General features: G+C 42.3%; 3 protein-coding genes across 8 annotated transcripts in view; all 3 read right to left on the bottom strand.

Annotated features, from left to right (window-relative positions):
* tbc1d1 (TBC1 (tre-2/USP6, BUB2, cdc16) domain family, member 1) overlaps positions 1-5,658 on the bottom strand; it is a 43,726-nt gene extending 38,068 nt beyond the window's left edge. Inside the window, exons 1-2 of one of the 5 annotated variants that reach the window (XM_076728219.1) lie at positions 5,460-5,658; positions 3,869-4,533 (exon numbers count right to left, since the gene is read on the bottom strand). In XM_076728219.1, the coding sequence (XP_076584334.1) occupies positions 3,869-4,492 (624 nt within the window). In that variant the 5' untranslated portion in view covers positions 4,493-4,533; positions 5,460-5,658. Of the gene's footprint in view, positions 1-188; positions 324-3,868; positions 4,612-5,138; positions 5,263-5,459 lie in introns of those variants that run through there. The other 4 variants (XM_076728220.1, XM_076728218.1, XM_076728221.1 and 1 more) reach the window with 4 other exon arrangements.
* A 101-nt stretch (positions 5,659-5,759) lies between these two features.
* On the bottom strand, positions 5,760-15,864 carry pgm2 (phosphoglucomutase 2). The gene is made up of 13 exons (XM_076728224.1): positions 15,645-15,864; positions 13,950-14,117; positions 13,488-13,679; positions 12,449-12,532; positions 11,875-12,068; positions 11,527-11,716; positions 11,327-11,424; positions 10,369-10,549; positions 9,635-9,728; positions 8,822-8,951; positions 8,520-8,712; positions 7,248-7,381; positions 5,760-6,832 (listed from the first exon to the last, which is right to left on the bottom strand). The coding sequence occupies exons 1-13, from the start codon at positions 15,717-15,719 to the stop codon at positions 6,730-6,732; spliced, it is 1,836 nt and encodes a 611-aa protein (XP_076584339.1). The 5' UTR covers positions 15,720-15,864; the 3' UTR covers positions 5,760-6,729.
* Positions 15,865-16,807: 943 nt separating this feature from the next.
* The window catches only part of zcchc7 (zinc finger, CCHC domain containing 7), a 51,619-nt gene continuing 49,228 nt past the window's right edge, over positions 16,808-19,198 (bottom strand). For both annotated transcript variants that reach the window (XM_076729662.1, XM_076729663.1), the window contains exon 10: positions 16,808-19,110. In XM_076729662.1, the coding sequence (XP_076585777.1) occupies positions 18,491-19,110 (620 nt within the window). In that variant the 3' untranslated portion in view covers positions 16,808-18,490. The remainder of the gene's footprint in view (positions 19,111-19,198) is intronic.

Genomic DNA, 19,198 nt, shown 5'->3' on the forward strand with positions numbered 1-19,198 from the left:
TTCGGCTGGAGTCGTGAAGCTAACGTTAACGACAGCTAACTTGTTGAACTTGGCTAACAACAGGTTGCGCTAATTTGGCTAATGTTGATGCTCGCTAACCACCTCGGTTAACGTTAGCTAACTGTCCACTTAGCATGGCACACAAACTGAACAACAGCCCGCCGACACAGCTTTTAAAGTCTACTTACATCTTTCTGTTCTTGTTTGCTGTTGAACAGATTTAGTCGCTGGAGTCGTGCTTTCATCCCATCCGCCATAAACTTTACAAAAACAAGACCTGAGTAGTTTCTTCTCCGAAACTCGTTTCTGACAGTGTGGGACACTTCAATATCATTTCATTGGAAAGTTCATTTTGCGCCCGCAGCGTCAAGTTGGTCAACGTGAAGCTAGCGTTACATCATAAATGTCAAAGTAAGACAATTCCAACCACTATCCTTCACACATTACCGTTTTTTCCCTTTGTTTTGAAGGCGAATTGATCAACTTCCGCCTTTATTCCAGCTAACTGCGGTGACTTTGACGCAGCTAAATCCACCAATACATTGAGAGAATGGGGTGGACACAGTTCCTGTCCCTGGTCAGTCAAACTTTAGGCGGCAGACTTTTGGGTGGTTTTCACTTTACCGTTACATGATTCAGATTGTGTCAATTATCTTCGTAGATACAATCTGAATATGAGCAGTATTTCCTGTCTGTAAGCTGAGCAGACACAATCAAGCGGGAATTAATGCCTCTGGGATGCACTGAAGCAGAAATCTGAGAATGAAAAATGAGCCTCATGGTCCAGAAGGTTCCAGTCATCTTAATGTCAAAATCTTGTGGCAAACCTTTGACACAGTTTTGTCTTAAGCTCCACAGCCTTAGTGCAGAACTGGTTAGTTTGTATTGTAATGGACTGCAATTAACTGCCTCCTTCCCATGTCATGAAATTACAGGAAAACTACTGTTACTCAACCATATCTAATCAGCAGTTTAGGCACAACCAGTGGCTATTAAAGAGTGATTCACTGCATTCCTTCCCATGTTTTTTGAGATAAGAGACTAGTCAATGACTATTCAAACCCACATGTTGATCATACAGTCGAAAGAGTCAATCAAAAGCCAATATGAAAACTAATACTGTACAATAACAAGTAGAAACAATTACACCTACAAGTGTTTTTTAACTGGCAAGATAACAATAAAACATGTACAAGTGGTAATACTGAAATATCCACTTTTTAGTCATCACCATCTGTTCACTCAGAGAATAGTGACAAAGTACTAATTATAAACGTTAATTAAAAGAATGAACCAAGTAATGAAATACAAATAAATACATATTTAAGTATTAGTTTGCTAGTAAAACACAAATTGGCAGCAACAAATGTAAATGAAGGTATGAAATGTTCACACTGACACATGGTGAACTTTGTCTACTACAGTGGTGACACCCAGTGGCTACTGTTTTGCAACTGCAGCTGAGGGCACCACAGAGCCTCGGAGGCAGTTTGTGTCCCCTGACACAGAGGAGGAAGTTTGTCTTTGTCTCTGCAGGCCTTAAATTATGCACTAATGATACATTTCCCATTCTGATTATTTTTTACCACAAATAAATACTGTTAATAACAGACTTCATTTCCTGCATTTCTATATGCAAATACACCACTGTGCAGTGAATACGGTCAATGCCCAAATTAAGGCCAAATATCTTCATGTCTCGTATTACGACCCCGATTCCAAAAAAAAGTTAGGACTCTATGTAAAAACATAAATAAAGACAGAATGCAATCATATGCAAACAAACTGTTTACCGACAAAGGTTTTACAAAGTGTTCTTGAGCCCATGTAGTAATATCCTTTATACAATCATGTGTTCACAAAGTGGCATAGACTGTGCCTTTGGAGGATGCTCCTTTCATACCCAATCATGATACTATCACCTGTTACCAATGGACCCGTTTACCTGTGGAATGTTCCAAACAGGTGTTTTTGGAGCATTCCCCAGTTTTTTGTTGCTCCTGTCCCAGCTGGTTTGAAATGTGTTGCTGGCATCAGATTTAGAATAAGCAGATTTTATGATATATTTCATGTATCCTTCCTTGCTTTTTTCCCCTGATGCCCACGGACAGATTGACAGAAAGCATCCTCTAACCTCTATTATTAACTTTTGTAAATATCAAGATTTACTTCCCCTGCACACATCTCCTGCAGCTCTGTGTTCGAATGCGAGTCTATACACTTGAATGACTGCTGCAAACTGGTGGTAACTGTATCATCGCCATCACCTCCTCCACTTGAAAGTAATTGCGGATGCAGAGTGTGACTGTGTGTGTGTGTGTGTGTGTGTGTTTAAGGCCAGTGTGACAGAGCTAGAGCAACAGGTGGTCAGTCTGACATCATCATCACATTCTTGAAAGGGCTGACAAGAGAGAGAGAGAGAGAGAGAGAGAGAGAGAGAGAGAGAGAGAGAGCGAGCGAGCGAGCGAGCGAGAGAGAGAGAGAGAGAGAGAGAGAGAGAGAGAGAGAACAACACCCACACACGCACACACACAACTCCACAACAAATACATCACAACAGGTGCTGGGACACAGGAAGTTGTTGCCATAGTAACATAGCTCTACATCCTGCTTGGTTAATGTAAAGCAAACTCATTTTTACTCTCAGTCAAGCGGCTGTGCGCACAGTCCTGCACAGTCATCACAACACATGAACATCAACTTGTACAAGTTTATCTGTACAGTAGATGCAGCGATATATATCTATGAATTATGTTTACAGTACACCATACAGTACATGCTAGCCGTTTGTATATTTGAAGCCTATGTAGGTGTTTGTTATGTGAGCCCAGACGTGTGCGCATGTGCCTCATGTCCTGGATCAAGGTCAAGCTGACATTTTCTATTTTGACTTTATTTCATTCAATTTCCCATCAAGTGTCCTGCTTTGTCTCCATCTCTCTAATTTGGCCAACTGTTTTAAGTCTTTGGTATGTCGGGCAGGGCATGCAATGAAAATGCTATCGAATGTCTCTGGCTTGACTCGGACACCAGCTGCAACTTTACAGAGCACAGAGGCTGCTGGCAGGGCACGCCATGTGGAGGAGAGTTGAAAGGCTTAGAGGTCAGGAGTGTGTTGGTCAGCACAGTGTGTGAGCGTGCGCAGGTTTTATGTTAGTTGGCAGATGTGTTGTTGAGTGTACAAGGACTTTCATGGTGCCAAAGCAAGATCCTGGTTCTCTCAGTGGGATGTCATAACTGATGCGATCACACTGAATGCTCGGGCGGCTTTTTTTTGTCATGAAAATATAAGGAGATTGTTGCAGGCTGATCCCTGTTTCTCATGTCATTCTAATCATTTCCTCTCTGCTGGAGTCTAATCTGACATGCCAACATGGACTTTTATAGGCTGAGCTTGAGTTGTTTTGACATATGTTGTCCCGAGTTACGAGACTGTTCCCCTTGACTTATGAAATAATTTTGCATTTATTGGAACAGTGCATCTGCCACTGGAGTACAGAGGATTTGGCTTTTTTGGAGCTCTTTTACTCTTGTTTTCTTCTGTCTTGAAGTGACCAAGGCTTCTCTTTTCTACAGCTGACAAATACTGCTTATCAGTATTCAGCATAATATGACTCACAATTTGGAGTGATAGAGCATAAGATTATATTTAGAGCTTTTTCATGAAGTGCATCGTATTAAAAAGATCTCATCTCCACAGATCCCGTCTGTCGAGACACCAATTTGAGCTCCAGTTTGGCCGATGCGAGGAGATTCACTTCACCTTTGTACCCATGTTTTGTAATGTGCATATGTGTGCATACTATGGCTGCAGCCTAAAACCCTGGTGTTTATTCTCATATCATCGTATTTATGCACAGACACCTACCTTGGTGCTGTCCTGGCACTGGAAGACGTAGCAGGCACAGTTTGGCGCGTCTCTGACCAGGCAGCCGAAGCTGTTGGGTTCCTGGCTGTTGTGAATTAGCTTAGTCACCTGGTGTGGACGACATTCAAACAGCACTGTGTGTGTCAAAGGGTCCCACACAGCTCCCTCTTCCAGAACAGACACACATCGCACCCATGATGCCGACACACATAGAAAAACTGTCTGATTATGGGTAGAAGGGTCCAACTGTCCAGCACCGGGACTTCCAGAACACAAGCCAGTACCTGGTTCCCTCTCGGCGGGCTGAGCCTTGCTGATCTCAGCCACCACCCAGGGCAGCATGGCCATGGTGGTTAAGTGGTGGACAGGCAGAGAACCAATCAGTGTCAGTTTGTACTGCACCTCCTCCTCCTCTTCTCCCTCTTCCTCTAACCTTTCCTCCCATGTTGCAGCCTTCTTCCTAGCAGAGGTGAGTTTCTCAGGACACAGAGTTGGAGAGTTCAGATGTATAACTGATGGAAATGAGCAGTGGTTGGAAGTTTTATTAGGATGGGGCTTGTCCAAGCTCCGTGGCCTGCGGGGTTCATCTCTTCGGGGCTTCACTTCAAAGTAGAGTCCCTCCATGGCTGGTATGGCCAAAGGCAGCTGCCTGCTTCTGCTTTTACCTGCAAAGCACCAGTTAGAGGACAGAGACATTTGAAGTGGAACATTTCTTACACAGATCACACAAAGGACGGCCACAGGAAAGTACGAGCTGCATTTCTAAGATTTCATAGAAACATAAAGATAATAAGCAAATGTTTATTTTTACAAGGACTCAGTGTTGTCAATGTTGTGTGTGTTCTACTTTGTCACCTGTATGGAAACTGTTTGTCACAGGGTCATTTGGAGGATACTTCAAAATGACCACCTAATGTTGTTTACCCAACCAGAAACACGTAGCTTGACTTTTACAGCCTCAAGGACACAGAAACACATGACAGTAAACTACGGGGATCATATTTGGCCAGTAGTGTGTCAGAGAGAGGGGGGGAGATGGAGGGCCAGCTGACCTCCCCTGTCCTACATAATCTGCAAACATAAACCACATCATAATCGCCGTGGTCACTGATACAGAGGTGCGGCATTGCCATTTGTATGTGAAATCAGTGGACACACATACACACACACGTCGACGCGTTAAAAGCGGTACATGGTGTAAACAGAACTATGGAATCAAACGTTCACGTTAAGTTACAGAGGAATACAACGAAAGCGGCTGCTTACGTACCTCATATTTGACCTTGCAACATAAATAATTCCTCAACTTAAACCGACTGGGACAGTGCAGCATGCAATATGGGTCGGTCTGCCGCACCGGAGCAGCAGCGGAAGTTAGAATGAGATTTTATTTCCTCTGAGCGCAGCCCCACTTGCTGTAAGATACCGCTTAATGCAATTTTACGCACGGAGCAAGTTATTTTTACGCACAAGATTGCGCAGACACCAAAGCGCGCACGTTTAATGTATGCTGTTCCCAAAGTGCACAGCATGTATTTTAATCAATTTTAAAAAGATTTCCTCTGTTCCTCATGCGACACAGCCTCCTTACCTGTTCACTGTAGTCTTCTCCGATGTGTTTAGCGTGAAAGTGGAACCGAGGGAGTTGTGGTGTATATCGGAGCATACGGACACACACAGACACACGCGCGCAGAAAGAGAAAGAGGGAGAGCGAGCCTCACACAGCAGGAGCTATGTCTAGTTTGTGTTAAATATAGAAGGCAGGGCAGACCCCATCTCCCTCCGCTCTATACTCAGATGGGCCGTGGCAAGTGCATGCAGCGTGTACACGCTACCGGAGGATGCAGGGGCGCGTGTGTGTGCTTTATCCATGTACATTTGTCTGCACGTGCACTGTTCGTAACCATTATTTATTGAGTGAAATTGTATTTTCAGCACAGTATTCTGGAACACGAGGCGCACAAGGAAAGGTGAGCTGCTAATTAGACATTTCTTCAGTAGACAGTGAAGATCTCTTAAATTGGGAGGTGAAATGGTTTGAGTTGTATTTTTGGTGTCGAGAGTAACAACTAGTTGTAACAACTATTCACATCAAGTAATGAGCAGTTGGTGCGTTTGAAGAAAAAAAAATCTCCACTTGGGGGCGCTCTAAGCTTTTAGACTTAACCATTTCACAGGCTGTTCACATCAGAAATTGCTGAATATATTCAACAGTCACTTTCTATGTTACACCTTATTATTAACTAAGATATCCCACATTCAAAGTTCAACAGCAGTCTACAGCACCCAGTGAAGCTAGTCAGTCAGTTTCAGCAGTTCCCATTAACGCGCCCCTGTAACTCTTCACGTTAGCAGCCTTGCAGTTGATGCTGAAGCAGTGTGGAATGCATAATTGTTACAGGTCAATATACAGCAATGTAAGGAGCAGTCAAACGGAATGACTCTGGCTGTAGGATGGTGAACATTTTACAGTTTTGGTTTATAATCTACAGAGGTAAACTGAATCCAAGACATGTAGCTGTGATATATGGTGACTGCTGGGTGGAAAACTGGATCTGAATCCACAGTCTCATCCCACAAACAGATGAGTGGCTAAACAAAGTCAACAGGGTTTGATGTTGCCATTAACCCTGCAGATTATTAAAATAAAGACCGATTCATTAATAGGTTACAGTATCTCTGGTTCAACTGGCAAAAAATAACATGGTGAAGTTGACATTATATTACTTGTAAATCAAAATGAAGCCTGTATTAAATCAAGATTTCCTGCTGGGGTAATTAAGACATTCTGTGAAAGGCTGGTCAGTGATATTAGTCACAGCTGGTCCCGTATGTGATTGTACAGTATGTCTTATCAGAGCTACTCCGCCTTGAGCTGCAACTTGTTCTTGTCTGGCTCGAAGAAGTTTTCAACAATGGCATCAACCAAGTCATCCAGTTCCTTCTTCAGCTGCGTCACATCACTGTTAGAGACCCAGAGAGTTGGAGGGGACAACAAAAAATGACACAATGAAGTAACTGTTCACATAACTGGAGTTGCCATTTTTTTCATATGACAGGAAGATATTTTGATAATCTGTTAATCATTTAAGTCATTTTTCAAGCAAGAATGTGACAATTCTTTGCTCCAGCTCCTTAAAGGAGGGAATATGCTGTTTTTCCCTGTTTTCATGTCATTGTAAATTGAATAGCTTTGGGCTTTGCACAATTTGTTTGACTAAACAAGAAATGTAAAGCCACTAATTTGGTTTTAAGGAAATTGCAGTCTTCCTTTCTAACTTTTTATAGCATAAATGATTAATTGATGATTAAAACAATCATTAGTTGCAGCCCTGAGGCCATTTCTCACGTGCTGGCCTGGTGTCTACAGTGACCCACCTGTTACCAGGAGCAGCACAGAGTTCAGTGTAGTATTTGATTTTTGGTTCAGTGCCACTGGTCCTCATGGTGGCCACACCCCCGTTGGAGAAGGTGAAGGTGATCATCTGACTGGAACTGGAAGTGGGAAGAACCTGGGACACAAGAGGAAGGAGTGACTGGCGATGTGGTGGAAAAACAAAATCTAAAAGGAACCTTCGTTTGGACGGTCAACTAAACGGCTCAGAAACAATCTTCTCCATATACACATACATTTGCAAACAACACAAGCTCTCAAACTGCAGCAGGAGCTGCTCTTTAGCAACAAGCAACAGCAAAGTGAAGCTAGAAATGTGGGTTACTGAACGTTTTCCAAATCCCTCAGGATCGTTTTAGAGCTCTTAATTAACCTTAAAAACACCTACAGGTCAGGTTTAAACCTGCAATAACTGACTTATCTGGGCCACTTGTGAGCAGAAGAAACAAGCTGTTAACACAATATTGACACATCAGCACAGTTTAAGCTGATATGATAACTTTGTTGGCAAAACAGTTGCGTATTTTGACTTCCAGCATATGTAGAGGAACATTATCATTCATTTGGAGTTTTGTTTCTGTCCATCTGTCCATCATTTCAGAGCGTGTTTTCTGAAAAAAACTGCTTTCTGCAGCTGAAAAGGACACTATGAGAACGCTAAGAGTGAGGCAGCACATTAAAGTTTAGTGGCCGGACAGCGAAATGATGAGCTGAAAATGACTATAAATCTCCATAAAGCAGAGGGGAGCTTCAGATTCAGAGTAGTTCTCTCAACATTCATCACAACGAGTGACCCCTTTCATGCTGTCATTTTTCTGCATAGTCATAAGAAAAACATCGATTAAAGCAGATTTAAAATAGAACAGAAGCGTGGGAAAGATGAAATCGTGATAACAAGGAACTCGCAGTGCAAACCCAGGGACCGTTTCACCAAATTATGCACGTGTCCGCCCTGTAGGTGTCACAGATTTATCTGCAATTTGCAAGCTACGATCATTTGTGAACGTGATGCTGCCACCAAAAGAAAAACAATTGTACCAACTTACTTTTACACTCCCAGCATGTTATAGCTACAACTTTAACTTTTATCTACAGTTATTTCTGCAGTCAGTTATTTCATGGTTATATCTATCAGACAACACTCTTGCTGTAAATAAACCTTTGTAAAAAATACAGGTCAAAGCACAACATGGCCAGACATGCCGGAGGTTTGTCATGCTCTGAGTGGATTCACATGCGTCCATGTGTGCACTTACAGCCTTGTTATCGGGCTGGTTGCTGTCGTAGCCGGTGGTCAAGTCTCGTATAGCAGAGATGGAGAAGCGACCACATTCAGTGGGATATGAGTCCTTCTGGCCACTGTAGTTGCGCAGGCGCTCGAACAGGCTGCGGATCACGTTCTGATCATGGCAGATGAAATAGGAGTTCTTGCTGATGTGGTACCCATACCTGCCAGTGGGGAGTAGAGAGAGACAGAGAGAGACAGAGTTAGAGTCTGCAGTTTAGAAAGAACAGAAATCAAAGCCGGATCAGTATAATGTGTATACGAGTGTCTTACTCCTCGTAGACAGCAGTGAGCTGTTGAGAAAGGCTCGTTTTTTTCATGTCCAGATAGGAAATCATCTCTCCTGCTATGGCTGCAGCACTCACTCCATCTTTGTCCAATACAGAGGGACTACACATATACCCTGCAACACACACGCACACGCATGCTCAGTTAATTCACGGTATGTGTAAATTCCAGCTGCTGCAGTCACTTGCTTCTTTTACCAACAGTATGTGCAAAGGCATGTGATTCTAATTATAGCAGCATAATCATGTTAAATGAGAACGTTCCAAACTTTGTGATGATGAATGCATGTGTGTGTGAACATCTGTCATATTAACCCCAAACGACCTTTAACCAAGTGCCTGGTGAAAAGTTCCAATAACTGAGACCAAAGTCCTCAGTTGACATGTCTGACATTTGCATGTCTTCTCTGATTTTAATGATTGGTGCATTCATTTAATAAGTAACAGCGAGTGCAACATGGTTAGGACACCAGTGTAAATATACTTCAGTTGACATTTGCTGCGACATGCATCGTGAGGCTGCTGAAGGGGGCCACAAAGGAAGCTTCTGAAGAAGAGCTGGCAAAAGGATTCTGTTACCAGTCTAACAGTGAGTTGTCCTTGGCCTTCAGCTGATCCCAGATAAATGTAGCTCAGATCAGTCTGATGAAATTAACTCAGCTCGTGACATCGTGGAGATCATTACGAGAAGAAACTCTCCTAATGTGATGCCACATAGAATTAATGAGGACTGTATTCCTATAATTATGCCAGCAGACACTCATTAATTTAAGTTGTGTCTATGTGAATGTGTACATACCAATGGCCTCTTCAAAGGCAAACAGAACAGTCTTGCCCTGGTCCAGAAGGTCTTTGGCTCTGTTTCCCATCCATTTGAACCCCGTTAGCGTTTCCTGTTCAAACAGTGGTGACAGTAATGGTGAAGTGTGGTTTGACATGTTAATTCCAGAAACATCTTCTCCATAATCAAATGCTCTTAAATGATCACTGATACCCATTAGCCATGTTCTCGCCACACGTTCTTTAAAAGGTCCAGTGTGCAGGATTTAGAAACATGGCGTTGCAAAAGGCAGACAACCTGCTCCTTCTGTAGATATAAAGGGTTCATTCTCAGGTAATGAAAAAACTACTCTCATTTTCAGGTGATTATATTATAGCACATTTCTGCCAACAAATCCCCATAAATGCTACACACTGGACCTTTAAATTAAAATTACTGAAAGCGTTTTACGAGCCTTTATCGCAAATTGTCGTCGTAGCAGACAACGTTCTGATGCACGAGGACGTAAAATCCAGGAGGAAATCATTTCTGATCAGTTTATATCTGCTTCTTTAAAAAACAAAACAAACAAAAAAATCATTAAAAAAAGAGAAAAAAGAGCACAGTGAGCCTGATATATTCAGCCGCCGATCATGCACATGTGAGTTTTAATGTTGCTCATTTTGTATGTTTTGTGTTTTGTGCTTTGCTGCTTCCAAGTTTCACATTAGCAACAAATTACAGTCTTGTACGTGACTGTCAGACTGTGTTACCTCAAAGTGGAAACCTTCCTTGAGAGCGATGGCGCGCAGTATCTTGGATGAGACGGTGCTCGACAGCATGTAGAGGCCTTTCACAGCCGCAGCGTCGGAGTTTTGCTGGTTCCAGCAGCGGAACATCCACCAGCCAAGCAGCGCTCCCAACTCATTACCGCTGAACACTCGCCACTGACCACTGACACGCACGCATACACACAGAGAGAGAGGTTACGGAAGTGCAGCCATGCAAACAAACATAACCTTACCAGTCTGTGAAGTTCAAAGCTTTTCCACCGGCATCATAATATGTTCTAATCAGGGCTGTCGCTAAGTTTTTTACTGGTTCTCCAAGTGTTAAGGAAGATTCGGATATTTTTGGACTCAACATATGTACAACATGTCTGTTTCTGGCTAAATCAAAATCAAATCCAACTTCAATAAAAAGGAGATTTTTAATTTAAAGTTAAATTAGTTGATTATTTTAAATTAAATTTCAAATTACTGTGTATTCTTGGCACTGTGGGAAAAGGCTTTAACAGCATTTAGACACTGATGATGTGGGAGACTCACAGAACATACAACTGAACAGTTAGATGGAAATAAATGTGGAAAATTAATATTTAAACATTTTTTCTTTGGTGGTTAGTTTGTAAAGAGATGGTTTCATTGGAGGAGGTTTGAACTCAGTATTTCTAAATTCCTGGCTGCTGCCCTGACTCCAATTTATTCTCCCTACCCAACTTTCCGTAAACAAGCCTCATCAACTCAGACAGACATTTACGACATTTCCCAAATCTAAAAACTCTTTGCCACGAGCGTGTCAGATTCTTGCACTCTGGTTGCAGCATGACGTGACACGGCACATAAGCGCTGGCTAATTTTCAGTTCAACAGTGTCAACACGTTAAAGGGAATTAACACTGTATTCCTCATGCAACATCAAAACCACAACCGTTATACACACAAACACAGACCTCTGCTGCTTCTCAGCAACAGCCAGGCGGTCAGCATCAGGGTCGTTCGCCAACACAACAGTGGCCCCCTCCCTGTCTGCCAGTGCAAACGACAGTGTCTGCAAAACACACACACACACACATACATACATTACACCTTCAACCAAAACACAGTGTCTATACAGTCACGGCTGCATGTGATGTGACTGTTCAGAACATACCAGGACTCCCTCTCCCTCCTCAGGATTGGGATATTTGACGGTGGGGAACTCGGGGTCTGGATCTTTCTGCTCCTCTACAGCATACGGAGGGTGAAGGTCAAAGGCCTTGAAAGCCGACTGGACAAACGCGTGGCCCACGCCGTGCACAGATGTATGCACGATTTTCACCTCTGAACTCTTGTTTATGTCCCTGTGGTGAAAAAAGCTCGAGTCAAAACATTTTTGTTCTTTGAGTTTTCACGTGTGTGTGCGTGTGTGTCCTAGTATAGCCTACGATGGCATCTCACGCATGCATGCAGGCATTTTAAATGGTATATGCTGCTCAACAAGTAGTTATCTCCGGAGCACCTGTGATGACAGTGTTTCTGGATGGCTTTGAAGTATTGTGTGTGGATGTCCTGGTAGGGGTCTTTGAGCAGGGGGCTCTTCAGGGCCTCCTCTGTGTTCCAGGACTCCGGCCAGGGCTCCAGGTTCTCCTCTATGGCCTTGGAGATACCTTTGTCATGAGGAGACACAATCTGGGCTCCGTTCTCCCAGTACACCTGCGACACAGACAAAGCAGACAGCAGATAGAACAACGACTTAGGGCTGTGACTAACTACTGTTGTCTGTACCGACTAATCTGCTCATTGTTTTTCAATTTATTGATCAAAGAAAACCAGGAAAACTCTCAGATTTGAGAAGCCGGAAGCAAAAAGTTTGGAATTTTTGCCTGGAAAATGTCTCAATCAAAAATGAATCCGTTTTCAATGTACTTGGTGATTACTTTTCTGTTGATCAACTATCGATTTATCAACCGACTGATAACAAGACGATCAGTGGGTCAGGCTGTGGAGCACTGTCAGTTTAAAATGTCAAATATGAATCACATTACAAACAAACAAACAAATATGAAAGTAAGTAAGTAAATAAAAGGAGTTACCTTGTAGCCATTGTCCTGTTTTGGGTTGTGGGAGGCAGTCACCATGATACCAGCACACAGACCCAGTTGGGAAACGGTGAAAGGCTGCAGGGAAAAGGAGAGAAATATGTCATTTTTCCAGCACACTTAAAGATCACACTCGACCACGTATAATAAACACCATATTTCAAGCACACGATGTGATAAAGAAACACAACATGCCGACAAATGTAAATAATCAGTCCTTGAGGAACAACATCACAGCTGTCATTTGCTTTATAGCAAGAGCCAAACAGTTCAATCTGGTTTTGCTCTTGAAACGGAGGCTGATTTCTAGTAATCAAGTGGAGCTGCTGAAAAATATCTACTGTTTATGTATGTAGATCTTTTTGGTCTATGAGCCAACATGAAGTAGAAACTGATTTACAAACTGTGTACGGTATCTGTCAGTGAAAAAAAGACCAAAATGAAGCTTCATACTCAGGGTTTCCGATATTACACAAACAAAATGAGCAATGTAAAGTGAGAATGATGAAAGAGGCTAACTGTCACCCTGCCTGTCCTCAGACTGGATGTTTCAGTTTGCAGCTGTGCGTCTGAGGGTCATTCTGTGTTTATAACGACAGTCATACATAAAAAATGGGCAGAATGTATCACTAAGTACTTGCTGTCAAGAGAAAATGTTTGTCTGAGCTGCAATAAGAATATTTTGTATGATTTTAGGCTTAACGCAGTCTTGTGAATGGTGCCCCTTCATAAGTTTCAAAGGCAGTATAATCTGGTAAATTATATGTGTGTTATGCAACCGGTGGGATACGAAGGGGAAGTGTGTTTTTTGAATGGAATTTGCCCTTTAGCTTCTGTAAACTGTCCCACTGCTCCGACAGACAAACTGACCTGATCATTTCCTCAAAATATACACTCCAAAATGTAAAATAGTAAGATGATAAGTAAATGATATGTTTTAAGGTATTATATTATGTGTGACCGTGACTGCAATGTCTCAAAAAAAACGCCCAAAACATCCAAACGAGGACGTTACAGAGGTTCAAGTGATTACCACGAAGGGTGTCGGGGTGATGTCAGAGAAGAGGTGGACAGGCACCCCTCGGCTTATGAACACAGCTGCAGCCAGGCTGGCGAAGCGCTTGCTGCCGCCCCCGCTGGCGGCGTGGGCCCGGGCGTCGTAACCAATCACAACCCCTCGCTCCTTAAGGTTCCCAAAACTCTCCTCCAGATAGCGACAGAAACCCTGTCAGGGGAAAAAGATTTGGTGAAATAAGAAAAAAAGTTGGGGAAAAGGAAGCATTTAACGTGCAGTGGAGAGCAGCAAGAGGACGCTGTGAGGAAAGCAGCTGCGCGAGCTTCCCTTCAATGATGGGTAACAAGATGGTGGCACGTGAGCTGTGCAGTCGACCAGGAGGATCTTGACTGCTCAAACAGCAGAATCAATAATGAGTATGTCTGGCTTTGCATGAGACTTGATGCTTAATGTGCGGTTGCAGTTTATCCATTAACCAACCTGTGTGGTCTGGATGATAGTGAGGTCATTCATACAGGATACGCCGGGGCCCATGGCTGCTCTCAGACCTGCTGTACCAAACTCCATCCTGGAGGAGAAACATTTCTTCAGAGCCTCCACTGCTCCTTCTTTCACCAGCTCCTGCACCATTGACATGGTCTTGGGATTCTGGGGAAGAAAAACACTGCAGTTTACAGCTGAGACCTGATGAGAAAAGTCAGTATAATTTTGTTTAGTTTATGTCTTAAAAAAAGCCAGTTTTTGTCTAATTTTTGTGGATTGGTTTGTTTTGGTTCCTTGTGATGCAGGTGCTCTAAAAACTAGGTGCAGCTAATGGTTAATGTGCCAGCTGTTTTACTGATGACTTGTTGGTAAATAAATCATAAGAAAACAGTAAAAACTGCAAGATGTTAAGATGTTTTAAATTGTCCACCAACGACTGCAGCTAAAAATAATCAGCTGGCTGGTTAGTAGTGACACACTTACAGAAATGTTTACTTAAACCCGTCGTCCTTGAGTAAATGAAATTAAAATAGTCTGCACTTAATTCTCTGTCAGTCGACTCACTGATCAGGTTCTTCTGCTCAAATTCAGATTATGTGAAGAATTAAGTGTCCATTTATTAAGTAAAGCTTCAATAAAGAATTAATCTGGTTACAAATGGCAAATATAAATACAGCAATTGGCTCCTTATGCTTCCAATTCCAATGCACCGCTGAGCAAGCTGCACTAATTCAATTATTGTAAGACTAATAAGCTAGGGTCCTTTTCCAGTGTGACCTGATTCGCGACGTCCCACGTCTCTTTAAGCCATGAATGACTCTGTGTTGGTCAGACAGCCGGATGAACATAGCATGAATGCACATCTGTGTCCGTGCTCTTTAAAATCGTGTGTGACCCGAGCCTTCTCCAAATACTCATGACCAGTGTATCAGGCTGCATGGAGGAAGTCATTTGTCCTTTTGATGAGGACAGTGGGGAGGGAGAGGGGATGTGGCATGAAGCTTTCATATTTGATTCATGTATTTGAAGTACAAAGTATTAGGACTTTCCTCCATGCTAACCACATAATTATTCATTTATTTGAAAACATTTTCCCAGGTAGTTTCCAGGAAATATCTGTGTAATTTGGAAATAACTAAAGGCAACTTTCCATGAAGAGCTGCACCATTTTAAAGCAATTATACATTCATTCATTATCTTGTATTATTAGAGACTTTATTCTCTGCATATGCATACTGACTAAAAGACTTTCTAGGCTAAGCTAAAAACTAATTCACATTAATTATTGGATTGGAAAGGGGCCTATTATGCACTCTCTATATTACCATCATATTACATAGTCCATTCCAGGATGCGATCATTTTAAATATTGAGAAATGACAGTGCTGTAACCTAAAACAATAACACAGACCAAAAAAAGTTCTGTAGTTATACCATTTCACGTACACAGCATCTGACGCCACATCAGTAACAGTAACTTAACTATTACCAACTATCCTTCCTCGTCGCCGTACTGTTAAAAACAAGCCTACATCATTGCTACCTACTGTGATATTCGCATGGCATCTTAATAATCCCTGGAAGTCATGGTTTGATTTGAAACTGAGTCACTTCAATAACGGGGAGTAACATTTGGCTGACAAGCTGCAGGACAGCCACAGTAAGCTATTAGCTTGCTAGCTGTCACCTTACCTTGTCATACTGCAGCCATTGCCTGATAGCCTGGTCCAGCTTGGCGTCACCAGTTGAGGACAACCCGTTTTCCATTTCCCTTCTTTACCCGAGTCAAAACACTGTTCGGCTCAATAACTATGGTCAGACCAGCTGAGTACGCTCACCCGGAAGTCTTGTCCGGCACGACACAGAAAATGCAACGCTGTATGCGACCAAGTGGCTGTCCACGACGCGAGGCGGAGCGACGTAATGCGTCACGAGTGTTTCACGTGTTGCCTTCACGGATCTCCGCAAAAGCGGTAATTACCAAGTGACCACTCCACTGACCGTTTCAACAAGTGGCAAAGGCAACTGGGAGAGTGGAGGTGCTTTTACTGTACTTTTTATGCTACTTAATACTTCGATGACATTTCAGAGTTAAACATTGCAGTAGTTTGTAGTAACTATTTTAGATTATGTCATTTTATGAAATAAATTGTAAAAGTTTTTACTCCTCAAAAGTATACTTGGCAGCTGCACCTTCAAAAATTCTTCTTACTGCAATGCATCAGTAACAATGTTCCATTATTATATCATAGTATTACCCTGGAAAAGGGGTTGTACTATTTGAATTTTTAAAAGAAAAATAAATAAATTTATTAAATGTTGCTGATAATGCTATTGTACTTTTACATAGGTAAAGTTTTGGATGTAGGACTTTTGCTTGTATACATTTACTTGGGTAAAATATGAGTACTTCTAAGTGACAAAAGTTTTAGGCAGTGGAAAGTATGTAACAGAGAATAAGTCAACATATAGTTAGCTGTGTTGTCACCCTAATGCATGTTCAGTGTTTTTATAATATACTCATTGCCCATTGTCATATGTTTATGTGCACAGATGAACACAGATGAAGGAACCACTTATCAGCCAGGGACAGTCCAAGCAGTCCCCAATTTTCTGCATTCAGATTTTCTGCATCTTGCTTGGTACAATTTCAGTCAATTCACATATTAATGAGGTTATGTATATCAACAGTGTAGCTCCCTTGTGATAGAATCACCACCTTTTTTTCTCAGCTCTAATTAGAGTGAAAGCAGTGATTGTCAATAATACTGCCAGATCTTTGTGGATGACACACTTACAAGATGACTGATATTCCCATAGTTTATGGTCATCTGGAGGAAATAAAGACATTTGGGAACTGGAACCAAATAATTTTAATGAATCATCTTTGCAGTCTGAAATTACACAAATGACTATGGAACTGCTTAAAGTCACTGAATAAACCAGTGTGAACAGGTGCTGGATGAAGCAGACACAGGCCCAGAGACTTATGGTAACCAGTATTCATCCTATCAAGGAACCGTCTTTCATGTTGTGTTATTAGGGTTTCATCATGTTATAACCATGAGAAATAAGACCATGTACAACTGCATTTAAATAGGAAATGGTTAAGAGTTAATACTGTCAGGGCTGAATGTTAGTGTGTTCTATCCAGATCACAGAAGAGCTGGTGAGGGGACCATCTGTAGATTTACATCAAACATGTGAAATAGATTTCCAGTATGTTCATACATCTTGATGATTTACAAAGTCATGAGTGTTATAGAAAAAAGGCATCCCTTCAGTTTTAAGTGAAAAAAGGACCATTTCCAAGAGTTTCTTAAAAACTCTCCATCCTTTGATTCTAACTGCAAAAAGCAGCGACAACTTTGAAACTGTGTTCAGAGCAGAGGCACTAAGAAGTGATCTTCCTGTTCTTCAAAGAGCAGAGTCTGGTTTTAATTCAATAAAGCAATTCAGTTCAATAGCACTGACATTAATCGTCCCATTTCAACTATTTACTGAGAAACACTGTAGGTTGAAACACCCAGATTATTTGTACTGTCCATCTCAAGTTATAATAACAGCAACTTCAATGTGAAAACACCTTGAAGTGATACTACAGCTTGAGTCTGGGATGTAATTATCACACTGACCACAGGGTTAACCTGAAAAAGCAGCCCAGATTGCAGCATCAAACATTTTTCACAGCAAACATTTGACTTGTCACAGAGGGAAAAGCACAGGCGGAACTAGTCCATCTTAAAACAGGAGTCAGGTGCCCATATGAACAATAAAACAGATGTGCAAAAATGTATTCAGAAGTTTATCCGAAGTTAATATGAGGCCTCAGGAGTCTGAGTTAGAGAGTTACTGTCTTTTTACCACAAAAGTCCCTCCTTTTGTTTCCCTGTTGTGCTGCAGTGGAAGGACCGTAACAAAAAGCCGAAGCCTCATACACAGACTGAATGCTGTCCCCCATCATTAACACTGAAAGTGCATTAAGAACTGATCTCTGCATGTCCACGATAAACAGGAGGAATGATCCATGTTCCAATCTTCCTATAGCCTACTGTTTGAAGGCAGACATGAACAATTGTGAACCTATCCTCAAGTGTCCCAGTAAGCCTTGACAATGAGACACCGAGCTAGCGTGAACACCAGCAGGACCCTGAAACTTAAGCAGCTAGATTCAACAGTCCTTCATTTTATTATTTTCACCCTTCCTACTGTGACATGTCAAAACCGCTGACTGTATATGTAAAGATGGATGACATGACAGCTCCCCATGAGTGAAGCCAAATTCTTCTTATCGCCCCCTGGTGGCTGGGTACAGCATAGGTCATAAACCCCGTTCCCTACAGGTGCAGGTCATGGTCAAAACGTCCTCTGTGAAAAAGGCCTATGATTCCTTGAAGCAGCACTGGAGACTTCCAACTGTTTTGAGTCTACAAGATTTCTGACATGTCATTAAACATCATTAAATGTCATGATTGTACTATAGTTTCTGTTCAGAGATCAGAGCCCTGACAGATCCTGACACCTCACACAAACTGATGTTATCTGCGGCGTTTCCTTTGTTTGATGATGAACAGGTTCTCGTCCATTGGGTACATCTGTGCATCACGGTATTTGTTAGCAATCCTCTGGCCTCGATTCTTCTTCTTCCTCTTTGCCTTCTCCAGCTTTGTCTGCGACTCCTGCATCTCTCCACTCACAGTCCAGCAGCGATGATCCGGTCTGCTGTATCTGTGACGTTCCGGTGGCACTGAAGGAACCTGCTTCGTTTTCCTCTTCCTCCTCTTCTTCGTCGTCTCCATGTTCTCCCCTTTGACTCCGCCTCTGGGAAAGTCATCTGCTTCATCCAAAATGAGTTTAGGTGGTGGGTCTCTTGAGGTGGGCACTGGTCTTTTGGGTTTCCAACCCTTCACGTTGCTGGTGCTTTCCTGTTGTTTGTATTTATTGTTCTTGTTCGTTTTAGGTGCCGGGGCCCCAAAGTCATAGCCGTCGTTAAAGAAAATGTGGCTTGGGCTGGGCTTGTGGTTGTTAGAGCTTTGGTGAGGTGTACGGTTAGGCTGGTAGTTGTTTTTGTGATGGCTGACTTTCTGTTTCTTCTTTGGTGGTCCGGGGGTGAGGGGGGTCTGAGAACCGGCAGGTAAAAAGCCATTTTTCTTCAGTTCTGTGGAATATGCAAAAAAAAAGAGTTTAAGTGACTCATGTGATCTTTTGCTCTCATGCAGGGATGTTACCACAGCACAGTGAGCAAC

Source organism: Chaetodon auriga, chromosome 4 (assembly GCF_051107435.1).
Source record: "Chaetodon auriga isolate fChaAug3 chromosome 4, fChaAug3.hap1, whole genome shotgun sequence".
In the NCBI taxonomy this organism is placed as follows: domain Eukaryota; kingdom Metazoa; phylum Chordata; class Actinopteri; order Chaetodontiformes; family Chaetodontidae; genus Chaetodon; species Chaetodon auriga.